Source organism: Trichomonas vaginalis, chromosome V (assembly GCF_026262505.1).
Source record: "Trichomonas vaginalis G3 chromosome V, whole genome shotgun sequence".
Classification (NCBI taxonomy): Eukaryota; Parabasalia; order Trichomonadida; family Trichomonadidae; genus Trichomonas; species Trichomonas vaginalis.
The window spans coordinates 14645302-14659815 of NC_067207.1; the positions used below are offsets into that span (position 1 = coordinate 14645302).

Here is a 14514-nt window from a genome sequence, read left to right on the forward strand (position 1 = left end):
TGGATGATGGTAGTGTGGAACATAAATGGGATAGCTATGACAACACACATTTCTTATGTGGTTTTCCAACAGAAGTGGACTTTTGCTTCCAGCAAGGTCAAACATCTACTGCTCCAATAACATACAAATTGTCTGTTAAAGGACCTATTGAACTAGCAACTGAAAATGTACCAAAGCCACTTATTGGATTTATGAGGGATTGTTGCTTTGCATCAGTGACAGTCAGGCATACCAATAATAAGATTGATGACTATAACTTAGCACGGACGACAGTGAGGAATAAAGGATGAACGTTTATTTTTAAAGCTTATAAATGAGTTCTTCATCAAGCTCTCGTGAACCTTCACCATCTATGAAACAAACTTTACCAAACGATTATGGAGCACCTATTGAATATTTCTTACGAGCTGCACAATGGCAAAGAGCAGTCTCACCAAGGTTAGGTGTTCCACCAGCTCCTGTCAAAAATAGCATTTGGTCAAGTCCTTATATAAGATATGGTCTCCCACTAGGTTTGCTAGCTACAGCAGGAGCAGTAATGATGTTGAAAAGAAATAAAGCAAATGTTATAAATAATACTGAAGTAGCTGAATTTGAACAAACTCCGACACCATCGCCAAAACCAACGCCTTCACAAGCAAAACCTTCAATGACTCCTGAACCTATGGAAGTACAAACTCCTGTTCAAAAGTCAACTCCTAAACCGACTCCAACATTTAAACCAGAACCTACGCCTCAAATAAATCGTAAAACTCCTGCGTTTCCTTACTGAAAAAATAATGTTAGTTTTATTTTATTTGAACATTTTATTTAGAGTAAAATGACGACTAAAGTCACTGAAGCAATGAAACAAAAATTTTTGGTAGAATACATTAAATCAGGAGCGGTTCCAGAAGGTTTTTACGTTCATACTATGAAGGATGGTAGAGTTCAGTTTAGAAAGATAAAGCAACCATTAGATAGAGAAGGTATATTAAGGAAGATTAAACTTCATGAGGACAACATTGCTGAACTTAGGAAGAAGTTAGAAGAGTTGGAGAAAGGAAGAGAGTTATAAAGTAATGAATTCATGAGGTGAAAAAAGAGGTGAAAAAAGAGGTGAGATTTCACCACTTCACCTAAATTTATTTTTGCGCTATGTTTTCATACGTGTGAGGGTGGTGATATCATTAATTTTAAGTTTATTTTTTATTTTATTTTTTATTTTATTTGGATGTAAATGACGAAAACTATTGAGATAACAAACTACAACGGTCATGAGTTCAAGAATTTGTTCTTCGTTCCTCGTGAAAATACATTCTATCAGATACGAGGGAGAAAGGGTAAAGTTAGTTTGAGCGTTTATGAAGGAATGAAGAATGGAAAGTTTATACAAGCATACGATACAAACGGTAAACGTGTTTCATTAGCTTTGTCAAAACTTACTAACATTTATTTTGACAGTGACTTTGACTCTGACGATTGGAGCGACAGCAGCGATACTGAAGAATATGAACTATTGTGTGAAGCACAGCAATGGGAAGCGCTGCAATACTTTTGTAAGTGAGAACGTTTATTTTTACAGTAGTAAGGTGAAGTGGTTGGCGGCTTTATAAATATTTAAGGTTAAGTTAGTGTTGTCGTTTGTGTTGTAAAATATACGTTAACGGTTTTGTAAAGTGTCAAATTCACAAGTATTGCGTACGGAGGAACGCAGTGCCTCAGTACACGAGACTTGTATACTAACTAAGCTTCAGGAAAAACAGATATTAAAGAGTATTACACAAATAATCCAAACTTCATATTGTCACTGCAATCAACATATCCAAACATTGATGCTCAAGCTATCAGCAACAAGATGAAGTTTTCATCACGAAGTAACACCGTCTACTACAAAATCAACTTTGTTGGTGAAGCCACGAGCAAAGTCCGCACTAGCACACTAGATGGCACTCAAGTTGCTTTCCGGAAAGAAGACGGTGGTCTATTTCATATTGTTGTTACCGATTCACATGCACAAGGCTCTGTTGAAGCATATGCATATGATGTTGAAAAGAAGTACTACAGAGCCGGCCCCTTTAGGAGAACATTTCACTATAGATCTAATGAGAGATGGCGTCCTTTGAACCCCGATGAGATCAATCAAGTCAAAAACATACTCCAACAACAACTTGGAACATTTGAAAGCAATCCATTTTACACATAACTTTAAAAGTAAAACCTGATTTTTACTATTTTAGTATTTTTTGTGTAAAATCTAAAAATTCCCGAAAATATGATGTTTATAACGAACACACTAGTTTACTTCCATATGTAACAATATGGAAAGAAGCTATCAATTGGGATATCCCAATTTTTTTAATCGATTTATGGATATCTGGTTGCAATATATCTCTTCACAAGTTAAAATCTATTGTGTATAGTGATCCTACTTCTTTTTCATCGTTCTCTAATTTTTTTCAAAATATATGAGTCATTTTTCGAAAGGAGGAACGACAATTAAAAAGTGAATAAATATATTTTAATAGTTGCTTATATATTTTAATAGTTGCTTATATATTTAAGCCCGAAAAAAGTATCACAACTATTTTTTTTGTCTTGCAATTAGTGCAACCTGCCTATTCATTTGCTTCTGAAAGTAAGGGATTATGCCTTCCATGAGGATGACATACATGAATGTTAGTTTTTTGTGAATCGATAAATTATAAAATTCTACATTGCTCCAATGTATGCTTTATTGTCATTATTCACTCCAATATGCACTATCCAATGCTCTCATATCCTTTTCTTAAGCATGTTCAAATAAAATCACTTTCAATACAGGTTTCCCTCTTATAGACATAATGTTTGGATGAATGAACTTTGACGTAATGAATATTAAACATTAAAATGGGATACGTGAGACAAATAAAACCAGAAAATAGATTTTTATTTTTCGAAAAATAGCATTCGACATTATCATATAATTCATTGATTTATAATAAAATAATGTTAAACATTTACTTTAAATATTGATACCAATTTTGTTTCTTATGGCAGCATTGTGAGTGTTAATTTCATCTTGAGTTAAACCTCTGTCTGAAAATTCATCACGAATATGTGTTGTATATCACCAACACCTCTTATGAAGAACTGTCTTAATTTGGGCTGCAAAATCGGCAAATCCTTCTCCACTTTGGAAAACAACTTTATATTGGTTACCTTCTTTTGTTGCAACCGCAGCCTGAATTCGGAGATTCATGCGCTTTCCGACTATATCTTGGTGTGAATTTTCAGCGCAATTTGAAGCTTTTAATTGATTAAGATCGATGAGTGGGTACTTGGCTGCAATAAGTCCGTTAAGTGAGTTGAGATCTGGTGTGTAAACAGTACGTGTTTCCTTATTGCCATCAACACGATCAATTCTTAATGGTTCTGTATATGGAGTGCGTTCTTCCCAGCACTTTGGTTTAAATTTGAAATTGGCCTCTGGAATATGCTCTCTTCTATGATGACGACGTGCATACATTCTAGATTCTCCTAGGCTTAACAAAGAGAGAAGAAACATTGAAACTAAAATAAATTTTGAATTTTCAAAAAATTCAAGCCGTTTCTGCCATGTCAATTTTTTGTCATTCGGATAGAATTTAGCTATCTACCAATACCATTATTTTTATCCATAAAATTTTGAAAATCAATTCATGTCAAATTCAATAAATAGTGTCATTTGACATATTTGATAAAAAAATTTAACTTTCTGGTATAAAAAATGTTCACATTGATCAGCGTGGCTGCAGCTTATTCCAGACACAATCATCGACATGATCGAATTGAGACCAATGGAATCGTAAGAGTTGAAAGGTGGGTTGAAAAATCTCCAATGAAAGTTCTTGAAGCTTCAGGAAATACAGATATTAAAGAGTATTACACAAATAATCCAGACTTCATATTGTCACTGCAATCAACATATCCAAACATTGATGCTCAAGCCATCAGCAACAAGATGAAGTTTTCATCACGAAGTAACACCGTCTACTACAAAATCAACTTTGTTGGTGAAGCCACGAGCAAAGTCCGCACTAGCACATTAGATGGCACTCAAGTTGCTTTCCGGAAAGAAGACGGTGGTCTATTTCATATTGTTGTTACTGATTCACATGCACGAGGTTCCGTTGAAGCATGGGAAATTGAGCATGAAAGGAAATATGTTAAGATTTTTGGCACCAAAATACCCGAACATCACCACATCGATCCAAGATGGCGTCCTCTGAACCCTGACGAGATCAATCAAGTCAAGAACATACTTCAAGAGAAGCTTGCGAAGTTTGAAAGTAATCCTTTTTACTGAAAACTTGCAATTTAAAATTATTTTTTAAATGTTTTTATTATTTCTCTCAGACTAATGCACTATTATAATCAAATTTATTACCTCTCTCAGACTAATTCATATATTAACTTTATGACTTATATTTTCAAGGATCAAAACCAAAATTTCTTAAAATCTAATATTTATAAACAATAAGTGAGTGAAATGATAGAAAATAAATTGTTTAAATGAAGGTCTGATGTTTTTTAACTATTTGGGTGTTTAGACTGATCTAAGGAAATAGGAAAAAAGTTTTCCGACACGGGGAGTCGAACCCAGCTCCAGCGGATGAGAACCGCTTATCCTAACCGATGAACGATGTCGGATTATACATTAAAGAAATAAACAATATTAGGAAGAACAATTCATTGATTGAAGGGAATCGATATCTAAATCAATCTATTGGATTCTATTCAATAACCTTTGTACATCAATGTAAACAAGTGCATTCATGGCGCTATTTATTTTGAACAGTCTTACTTTTTTAGCATGTTCATTCTTTATGATCGATCCGATCTCCTTCTGCATTTCATCATCCATTTTAAGGTACACTAATTATTTAGTTATTTAGCATTACAGCCAATCTATTATCTAATCATGTTCCCCATTCTTGATTCTTCAAAACTAATGAATTAAAATATTGAAAATAAAAAATAACCTTTTGCTAATATTATTCTTTGCTATAAGATATCCAATGAGATCTTCTTTTTATTTTCAAAGGGAAATTGATCGTTTAATCGTATCAATATTATTAAATTGGCGAATGGATCAAATGAATATAATTTTAATTAGTTTTTTGTTATCAAAGAAAACCATTTTATTTGAAACTGTTTCGATCATTTTCGGTTTCTCACAATATGTCACTTTTCTCCGATCGATTTTGATCGGATTTTCAAAATAGAATAATGAGCATTGTGCCAGATCCAAATTCAAATTCAGGATCGTCTGCCAAATCGAGTCCTCATCGACCACACCCACGCAAGAAATTCTCACAGCAAGAGGATAATATGTTAATAAAACTCATAAACGAAAATGGAACAAATAATTGGGAAAACATAGCCCGCTTGATGCCGAATAGAAATGCCAGACAATGCAGAGAAAGGTGGGTTAACTATCTCTCACCTGATGTTTCAAATCATCCATGGACGGCCGCAGAAGATCTTTTACTTGAACAAAAGTTCAAAGAAATTGGTGCAAAATGGGTTAAGATCAGTAAATTCTTCAAAAGTCGAACTGATACAATGCTCAAGAATAGATGGCTCGTCCTCACAAGACGCGCCAAAAAATTAATGAATAAAAACCAACAACCACCAATATCACAAGAACTACCTAAAGAACCTGTACTACAAGCACAATTGCCACTCCCACCTACTGATAAGCCATCAAAATTACCAAGTTTAGATCCAGAAAAGATTTTGCCTAACATTGCATTTCTTCCCATACATCCAAAATGGTCTTATAAGCAACAACAAGTTGATCTACCACCACAACCTGCTCCAGGAAGCTATCATTGAATGAATATTTTCTCATTCACCGACAAAACGAATATTTCTTTTTTCCCACTATATTTGTCGGCTTGTACGCCATTCAATACCTTTTTTTGTTTGTATATATATTTATGCACTTCTTTTAATATCAATTTTGTAAAAATTTTCTTTATAGCATCATATCGTAATCAATTATATGTCATATCTTTAAAACCATTCTTCCTCTTGAAATATTGATATCAAAGTACATGATCATATTGAAAATTTAATTCGATCCATTAAAAGACAGCTGACAAGTAGTGGCTATTAATTATCTTAAAAGATAAATTATATTTAGTTATCAATACAATTACATAACAACATTATTTTTTAAAATTATTTTGAACATAGATTTTAAAGTTAATATTTCGCACATGAAATCAAATCACAATTTCAAGCATAAAACATCTAGTTTATTTTCTTAAACAAAAAGAGGACTCTATGAATGCATTTAGAATCATAGTTAACTTAATATCATTGCACATATAAGGTCTGAGTATGCCAAATAAACCAAGAACACTCTGATTTCTAATTACTGAGGTAATTTCACATGTGTAATTCTACGAAATCCCGATTTCAAAAATTTCGATATCGTTCACAAGTATTTTTTTTAGTGATGGCAACGTTAGAAGGAAACAGAGAAAAATTATCCGAAGCAGATAAGAATTTGGACATCTTAGAAGGTATGACAGGACAAATGCTTAACAATGCAAACGCAATTAATGAAGAAATTGTTGATCAAAATCAGATGATTGATGCTACAAATGCCAAAATGGATATTGCAGATCAAGGCATTGTAGATGTCACAAAAAAGGTAGAAAAACTCGGCCCTTCTAAAGCAGGATATTTTGCCTATGCGTTGATCTTCTTAGAAATAATAGGAATTGTTCTATTGTTTGTAATCAAATGATTAATCACTACAGTGCACAACAACTTACATTATTTATTATTTTTTTTTTTGTATATAAAGTATTCTATTTGTATTTTCTTTCGATTCACAAGTACAAATTCATTTTCTTCCGATACAAAACTCTTCATCAACTTTATTTGCCATATCATGCCAATAGCAATATTTTCGATTATGATCGTATAAAACTCTATGGAAATCTTAAAACAGATCATGATCCATCTAACCAAGCATCATATTCTGTAAGCAATATCAGGATATTAAATTATTGTCTTTTTATATTTTCCAATATGGTTTTTATTCTCACAACAGTTAGAAAAGCATTAAAATTTTTATTTGTACCAATTTTTAAACACATAGACTGAAAGGAAACGCTTCAAATCTTAATTCATATTCTCAAGTGCTCCATTTTCTTCATTATTGTTTCCAAATAGTTAACTACTTATTATCTTTTTAAAACAATCATTAAATTGGAAATTAAAATTCGCAATCAAATTTGAGAAAATTATGGGACTTTTATAGACATCTGCAAAACATATCAGATTCCTGATCCTAATATTTATAAAATTTTGTCACTCAAGGTTATTTTCGATGATGTTTCAGTGCGATTGATTTCACCGCGGGAGAAATTTTATCTCATCTGTAAAATTTTTCACATAAATTATTACACTTGATTGATAAAGTATCGATTCTTCCTGATTTCATAGTGGATCCAACTATTGTGATAGTAAAATTCCGGTGACATAGTCACTTTTTTTATTCATTTAAAGATGTCATCTGAAACTCTTTACTTGGAAAAAGTTCCTCTCTTTACACTTACTCCTTCTAAGTTTAATCAAGAGAAGCTTGAGGCTATCTTTCCTAAATGGCCAATGGAAAAGTTAGATTATCTCAATCAAGCACAAGTTTACCGTGACTTGCTTTGCGAGCATCTTAAAATGAGGCAACCATGCATGACAAGGATTGCTGATATTGACAAGTATCTCCCAATGTTTGTTTCCATCGAAAAAGAAAAATTAGGTAATCCACGCATTGAAGCATCACCAAAACATAAATTCCATTGGGTTCAGACACCAATCGTTGTAGAAAAGTATGTTGAGCGTACATTCTCCGCAAACTACTGCATGAACGAAACACTTCACCTTATCTGGCTCAAAGGTATTCTCTACATGGATCAAGCATTCGACGACTACGAGGCCAACCGCCACGAGCAAGCTGTTATCAATCTCAGAACAGCTGCTGGCATTTTCGAATATCTTGCCTCAGACAAATGCCGCTGCATTGATAAGCAGTCCGCTCCAATTGAGTTCCAACCAGCTGTCTTCAATGCCCTCATGAACCTCATGCTTGGACAGGCTTACCTCATCATCGCATCCAAGGCCGAATTCAACGGTGCCGGCAAGAAGGCGATCGGCAAGATCTGCTACGCTGCTCATACATCATTCCAGACAGCCAACGACGCTATCAAAGGAGCAACTCCGATTGAATCAATCGAACCACAGTTCATTCACTGGCTTGAGCAGATTTTAGAGATCAGCCAGGCATTTACATGCGTCATGTTCGCTTACGACTCCAAGAAGAACGACGAAGACGGCATGGCTGTTGGTCTTCTTAATCTTGCAATTAATCACCTCAAGAAGGTCGAAAAGATCGAGCCAAAGAACTTACGTCCAAACAACTGCATCAAGGGCCTCATTGCTACACTCGAACCACTCAAGACAAAGTGGGGAGAGGAGAACTTCCTCATGAACAACAAAGTTGTCGCAAACGAAGTCGATGCTACAAGATACCTCGCTACACAGAACATCGCCGTTCTCTCTGTACCTCAGGCAGTTCCTTACTCTCAGCCAGAACCACAATCAATTGGTTCAAGCGCTCCTCCTGCTGATGCATCTGCTGCTCCTACAACTCCAGAGACAGAAGAAGGCGATAAGCCAGTAATCAAGAAGATACATTAAACTGTTGCATTTTTTTCAAGTAAAAAAAATTTACGAATTATTTATATTCAAATAATCCATTTTTTACATAATAGTTCTCTAATATAGTTCAGAAAGCTTTTGTATTAGTAACAAAGCTAATAATTTCGTATCATTCATTTGATTTGAAGTTATTCTACAAGATTATCCACTTTTTACATAATGGTTCTCTTATATAGTTTAGAAAGCTTTAATATGTCCATCTAAAAGTCTTTGTAACCAAACTAATACAATTTGTTTTGAAGTTATATTTATTCGACAAGATTATCCATTTTTTACACAATAGTTTTCTTATATAGTTTAGAAAGCATTGTTTGTCCATCTAAAAATCTTTATAACCAAACTAATACCATATAATTTGAAGTTATAGTTATTCTACACAGCCATATTTATTATTTTAATATTTGATCTAAATTATCAAAGATTTATGTTTGAAAGGGCGTTTCTTGCTCATAAATGAAATGTTTAAGATGTGCTAATCGGTCTGAATCCATAAATTATAAATGAATGAAATATAAATGGAAGAAAGCACTCAATAGTTTCCCAAGCAAAATTGTATAAATTCTTTTTTTCCTGTTTTTGTTTTGACAGATTTGTTTTCATTCAAAGTAAATGTGCTGACTTTATATGAGTTCTGTTAAGCTTTTTAGATAATGAAACTGTTGTATTTAACTATATTCACGTTTGATAAGGCTTGATTACGACTCCCATAGAACTATATTAATAGATATCTATTTTTAAGAACGTCTAAAGAAATATGATAGCATTCAATGCCTCAGCTCTTAAATGCAAGTAACACCTCTTACAGCAAAATTATGATATGTTTTTGTATTAATAGTTTGCAATAATGTTTACTTAGCTTTGCATGTCATGTGATTGTTTAATGATTTGATACATCATCCAGTAATCATGTTTTTATATCATTCCAAAATCAGCTACATAATTTATTTGTTTCAGAATATGTGTTTAATTTTTATTAAATCTTCAATAAAGCCAAAAACATTAATGCAGAATATGTTATTAGAATTTGATTTCGCACAAGTTTCAAGTGGAAATTCCTTGATTTCATTATGTTCAAAACTATAGTATTTTTGGAACTATTAAGAATGCCCTCACCATGTTAGACTTATTCATGCTTATATAACTTATCTTTATGTATTTTAAATGTATTCAATATATTCTCTTTTGGGGCAACAACTGAACATATTCCATCATAGCTTTGTAAAATTAATATATTTAACTTTTTACAAAGATTGGATAAGCACAACAATAATAAAATATGACATCTTCTTCTTTTGTTATTATTTCATTTTCATCATTATTAGCTATTGGAAGTTGAGCTTCACATTTAAACGTAGATAAATGAGATAAATTTAAATAATTTTCTATATCTTTGATATTTTCGGTAATAATATCACTTGGAATAGATCCTGTGCTCTGGACATAACAATTTTTAACTAAAAATGATCCATCACTATTTTTGGAAAAAAGTTTAAATCCAAGGGGGCCTTTGTTTCCAAATATAGAGCAGTTTTCAATTGTTATATATCCATTACAATTAACTATTCCCCATATATTATCACTCACTTTGATATTCAATATGTTGCAAAAAGAAACAATATTGATTTTATAATTATTATGACCTAAAACATCAGATCTGCATGTTGCATTTTCAATAGTACAAAGTGAAACTAATGCTTCGGATGATGGATAAAGTCCATAACCAGAATGGTAATCACCTGTACATTTACTTACATTTGTGGATCGAATTGAAATATTTCCGTAATACAGAGATAGAGTTTTTCGAGCTCTTTCATTGCCACAAAGACAAATCGAAGAATCATAGACAAAATTAAAATTATTCGTATCTTTACAATATGAATGGGAGTGATGGCCTCCATCATCATTAGTTATTGATGTTTGAGATAATAAAGAGCATATTTTGTGTTGAACAAAAGAGCTGTTGCATGCAAAACGAACACTACCACCACTCTTTGTGCTTGTATTATTCTTAAAGTTACATTCTGAGTGTAATACTTTGATATTATCTGACGAATATTTGACAGCGCTATCTTTGAAATTAAAGAAGAAACTACGGAGAACAAAACATTTTTGTTCTGTTGCATTTGGTTGACAATTACTGCATGTGATATGATATGGTCGATCACCTGATTGATAAAAATATTGCCAAGCATCAAAATATGAGATCGAATAAAATCAGATCATAATTGTAAGCTTTTCAAATATTTGTATTGCAAAACCGAATATTTTAAGGTTATACCTTTTTAAACCTCAATATCATTCTAAAGTCATCAGAAAAAATAACCGTCTATATTCAAGATTTGTAGTCATGAACAAAAAGATCAAAATATACAGCGCGATTTTATTTTATTGACAAATTACGATGTAACTGTATCCCTATTGCAGTCATAATTGCATAAATGTTTTGCAACTCTTCTAATCCATTTCAGAGTTTAATATCCTTATCTGAATTTTATAATAAAAAATAAATTAATTGATAATAATTTTTATGTGCTAAATTTCAATGATATTTTATATTGGATCATCAGTCATTAATTTGTATCTTCTTGAGTACTTAGCAATTTGCTTATTTCTTCACTATAAAATCCATATGCAAATTGAAGTGCAGTCCTACCTTTATTATCCTTTGCATTGACATCTGCACCATATGAGACAAGTAATTCAACTATTTCTTTTTGATTTTGAAGAGCTGCAAGATGTAATAAAGTTTCACCATCTTTATCTTTTGAATTGATATCAGCTCCGTTTAAAATTAGATATTCTATTACTTCTTTGTTAAAATCTTTTGAGACATAATTAATAATTGATTTGTCCACATATGCACCATTTTTAATAAGAACTTCAATTGTTTCTTTGCTATTGAAATGTGCTGCAATCATTAGAGGCGTTTGATTTTCTTTATCTCTATCATTAATAATTGCACCGTTTGCGATGAGAATTTCAGCAATTTCATTGCAATTCTTTTCTGCAGCTTTATGTAGTGCTGTCCTTCCAAAACCACCCTTAAGGATGGGCACTCATTAGGGTGATGAAAAAAATCAAGTCTAGCAAAGTCAATATATTAAAAACAGTGAAGACTATTATATAGCATTATAGTGCACAAGCTCAAATATTTAGTGATGCATTTCTAGAACTTATTTTATTTATAAGTTAACCTTGAAACATGAATTTTAGTATATCATGAGCATATTTTTTTCTAATTTTGCAATACTTATAATATCATACCAGGATTCATGTGGAAGTCTAATATTTGGTATATAATATTCTTACAATAAATGTATTAATTCAATTATATTCAAAATGATGGGTCGCAATTTTTACTGAAATTGCAAATTTAATTTCAACAATGAAATTATTGTTTAAAAAAAATAGCACAACAGCAAGATGGACAATCATATATAGAATTATAATGCTCCATATAATGCTTTGATTTGATGCGTATATAATGTTATTTTTCGAACATCTTTGTAAAAAATTGATTTTTGTAATTTTTGAAAAAATTCGATTTTATTTCGAGATTTTCTCTATAGGTGAAGTATATTGAACAATATTCCTATGGGAGAAAATAATTGTAAGTATGAGTACTTTCATTAATACTATGGGTGCCATGGTTATCGCTCAAACGATCAAGTTATATCTCGATTGCGTAAATTGAAATTTTGCTATTTTCTAAATTCACGGCAACAACATTCTTTTATTCTGATCGTACATCACAATATTTGAATGTGCGACCATTTGTTCAAGAAACCGTCAAGTTATTCTTCATTTTTCATGCCGCGGCGAACAAAAGCAGTTGCAAAGCGTATAAAGAACTTAGTTCAAAGCGCGAAAAATAGGGTAGAGCCATATGTCGTCAACACTGTTGAATTTGTGCTATCTGTATTATTGAGCGGCGCTACATTTTGCCAATCAGGATTTCAATTCATGCTGAATAACATCAAAGTTCCGTCAGAAGCTACATTTCATCGAGTCCAAGAAAAGGTTGGTCGTGTTATCATAGAAGTTGCCAGAGAATCTGTTAATTATTGGCAATCTCGAATGAGAAAATGTTCGGGACTTTTGTTTGACGGTTCTTGGAGTCAGAGAAGAAATGCAATGTTTTGCTATGTACAATTTGTAGAAGAGAAACTCAAAAAAATTGTAGATTGGGAAGTGATATCTAAATCTTTTAAAAATTTCAAAGGTAATTTCAACGGAAAATCAAATGAAATGGAATTTGAAGGCTTAAAAAGAATGCTGAAGCGTTGGAATAATGAAAAACGTGTAAATTTTTTGTGCATGATGGCGATGTCAAAATTGTTTCTACAATCAAAAATACGTTCAAAGGTATCAGAGAATACAGAGATCCCGGACATTTTCTTAACAATATACAGAAAAAGCTCAAACTGCCAGAATTCAGAATCTTATCTAGCATTTCAAAGAATTTATTGCGTTGGCTTAGGCAACTTCTCAATGACACACATATGTCAATTAAAACAAAGAAGTTTTTATGGTTGAATTCCGCTAAACGTTATGCCGGAAATCATAAATTTTGTCCAGATCCTGAAAAATGCAAGATGATTAAACCATGGAAATATGCAAAAAATAAAACTGCTATAAAAACACTTAAAAAATTCCTCGAAGATACCGTAAAAATCGTTGATATGGTAAAAAAGATTCATTCAACTCAAGTAGTTGAATCGATAAACCATATCAAAGCAATGCTTGCTAATAAAAATATTAATTGGCATGCTTCTTGGCCAATTAGGATGGCAGTCACAATATTGCATTTCAATGAAAGTATGTTTGAAACGATTGTAGCAATAAGATACAGGTTAAAATTTACCAACAATGCCAGAAATGATGAACAGATATTTCAGAATGTATGATCCAACAAAAGATTTAATCAAAGCGTTCAAAAATTCAAAGCAAGTTCAAAAAAAGTTTGCGGCATTAAGAGCTATAAAGAGAGGTCTTCAAGCTACCGATGATCGTATTACTCTTAAATCACATAAATAATTATTAAATTTATTTCACCCTCAAAACATCATAATCTTGCACCTTCTTTGAATAAACACTTTCACCTTCTATTTTTAATTAATGTTTTTAATTGTCCAAAATTTTTAGATTATATAAGATATAATTTTTTATAAAAGTATTATTTTCTAAAAGATAAGTATATATTCTTAATCACAAAACCTAGCATTTTATCATATCTATATATCAGCTTCCTAAATATAATACTCATATAGTTAGTATGATTTTAATGTTTTTGAACATGAAACGAAAATATGATCACAATCATATAACATAATGGAGTTATTGATATAACTTATATGCATGATACATTAAGAAGTCTTCCAACAATATAGATATAGTTGTAGATTCCTATGATTCCTTTTATATTGTGAGATAATAACATTTTTATGCTGTCAGGAGCCTATGAGTGCCCATCCTTAATATTAACATCAGCACCATGAGAAATAAGGAGTTTTGCTGTTGGAGTGCAGTTGTTTTGGGCTGCTAAATCAAGAGCAGTATCTAAAAATGCATCTCTTACATTGATATCAGGGTAATATGAGAGAAGAATTTTTTCTGTTTCATAGCTATTGAATTCAGCTGCAATATGAAGAGGCAATTTTCTCAGGTCGCTGAGACTATTGATGTCTATACCGTTAGAAATGAGAAATTCTGTAATTTTAACATTATTGCTTCTTGCGGCAATATGAAGAGCATTTTGGTCTCGATAATTCTTTGCAT

At 32.1% G+C, this 14514-nt stretch overlaps 9 protein-coding genes across 9 annotated transcripts, besides 3 other annotated features; 7 read left to right on the forward strand and 2 right to left on the reverse strand.

The window, feature by feature from the left end:
* Window positions 1–1727: part of a mobile genetic element that runs on past the window's edge.
* Window positions 314–772, forward strand: TVAGG3_0336460 (uncharacterized protein; the record flags this gene model as incomplete). The annotated part of the gene is made up of 1 exon (XM_001579354.2): window positions 314–772. The coding sequence occupies one exon, from the start codon at window positions 314–316 to the stop codon at window positions 770–772; it is 459 nt and encodes a 152-aa protein (XP_001579404.2).
* Window positions 1040–1727: a terminal%2Cinverted (terminal inverted repeat of Maverick-1A transposon ID:TVAGG3_0336330).
* A 110-nt stretch (window positions 1728–1837) lies between these two features.
* TVAGG3_0336470 (uncharacterized protein) lies at window positions 1838–2185 on the forward strand (the record flags this gene model as incomplete). Its single annotated transcript, XM_001579353.1, has 1 exon — window positions 1838–2185. One exon carries the CDS (start codon window positions 1838–1840, stop codon window positions 2183–2185), a length of 348 nt encoding a protein of 115 aa, XP_001579403.1.
* A 903-nt stretch (window positions 2186–3088) lies between these two features.
* On the reverse strand, window positions 3089–3487 carry TVAGG3_0336480 (uncharacterized protein; the record flags this gene model as incomplete). The annotated part of the gene is made up of 1 exon (XM_001579352.1): window positions 3089–3487. One exon carries the CDS (start codon window positions 3485–3487, stop codon window positions 3089–3091), a length of 399 nt encoding a protein of 132 aa, XP_001579402.1.
* Window positions 3488–3727: 240 nt separating this feature from the next.
* On the forward strand, window positions 3728–4306 carry TVAGG3_0336490 (uncharacterized protein; the record flags this gene model as incomplete). Its single annotated transcript, XM_001579351.1, has 1 exon — window positions 3728–4306. One exon carries the CDS (start codon window positions 3728–3730, stop codon window positions 4304–4306), a length of 579 nt encoding a protein of 192 aa, XP_001579401.1.
* A 922-nt stretch (window positions 4307–5228) lies between these two features.
* TVAGG3_0336500 (RNA polymerase II transcription regulator recruiting protein) lies at window positions 5229–6164 on the forward strand (the record flags this gene model as incomplete). The annotated part of the gene is made up of 1 exon (XM_001579350.1): window positions 5230–5838. One exon carries the CDS (start codon window positions 5230–5232, stop codon window positions 5836–5838), a length of 609 nt encoding a protein of 202 aa, XP_001579400.1.
* Window positions 6165–6359: 195 nt separating this feature from the next.
* TVAGG3_0336510 (SNARE motif, subgroup Qc domain-containing protein) lies at window positions 6360–7366 on the forward strand (the record flags this gene model as incomplete). The annotated part of the gene is made up of 1 exon (XM_001579349.1): window positions 6467–6760. One exon carries the CDS (start codon window positions 6467–6469, stop codon window positions 6758–6760), a length of 294 nt encoding a protein of 97 aa, XP_001579399.1.
* Window positions 7367–7463: 97 nt separating this feature from the next.
* Window positions 7464–8864, forward strand: TVAGG3_0336520 (BRO1 domain-containing protein BROX family; the record flags this gene model as incomplete). The annotated part of the gene is made up of 1 exon (XM_001579348.2): window positions 7528–8715. The coding sequence occupies one exon, from the start codon at window positions 7528–7530 to the stop codon at window positions 8713–8715; it is 1188 nt and encodes a 395-aa protein (XP_001579398.1).
* A 2442-nt stretch (window positions 8865–11306) lies between these two features.
* TVAGG3_0336530 (protein ubiquitination) lies at window positions 11307–11654 on the reverse strand (the record flags this gene model as incomplete). The annotated part of the gene is made up of 1 exon (XM_001579347.1): window positions 11307–11654. The coding sequence occupies one exon, from the start codon at window positions 11652–11654 to the stop codon at window positions 11307–11309; it is 348 nt and encodes a 115-aa protein (XP_001579397.1).
* A 128-nt stretch (window positions 11655–11782) lies between these two features.
* Window positions 11783–14210: a mobile genetic element.
* Window positions 12547–13272, forward strand: TVAGG3_0336550 (zebrafish ch211-108c17.2-related family; the record flags this gene model as incomplete). Its single annotated transcript, XM_001579346.1, has 1 exon — window positions 12547–13272. The coding sequence occupies one exon, from the start codon at window positions 12547–12549 to the stop codon at window positions 13270–13272; it is 726 nt and encodes a 241-aa protein (XP_001579396.1).
* Window positions 14211–14514: the final 304 nt, after the last annotated feature.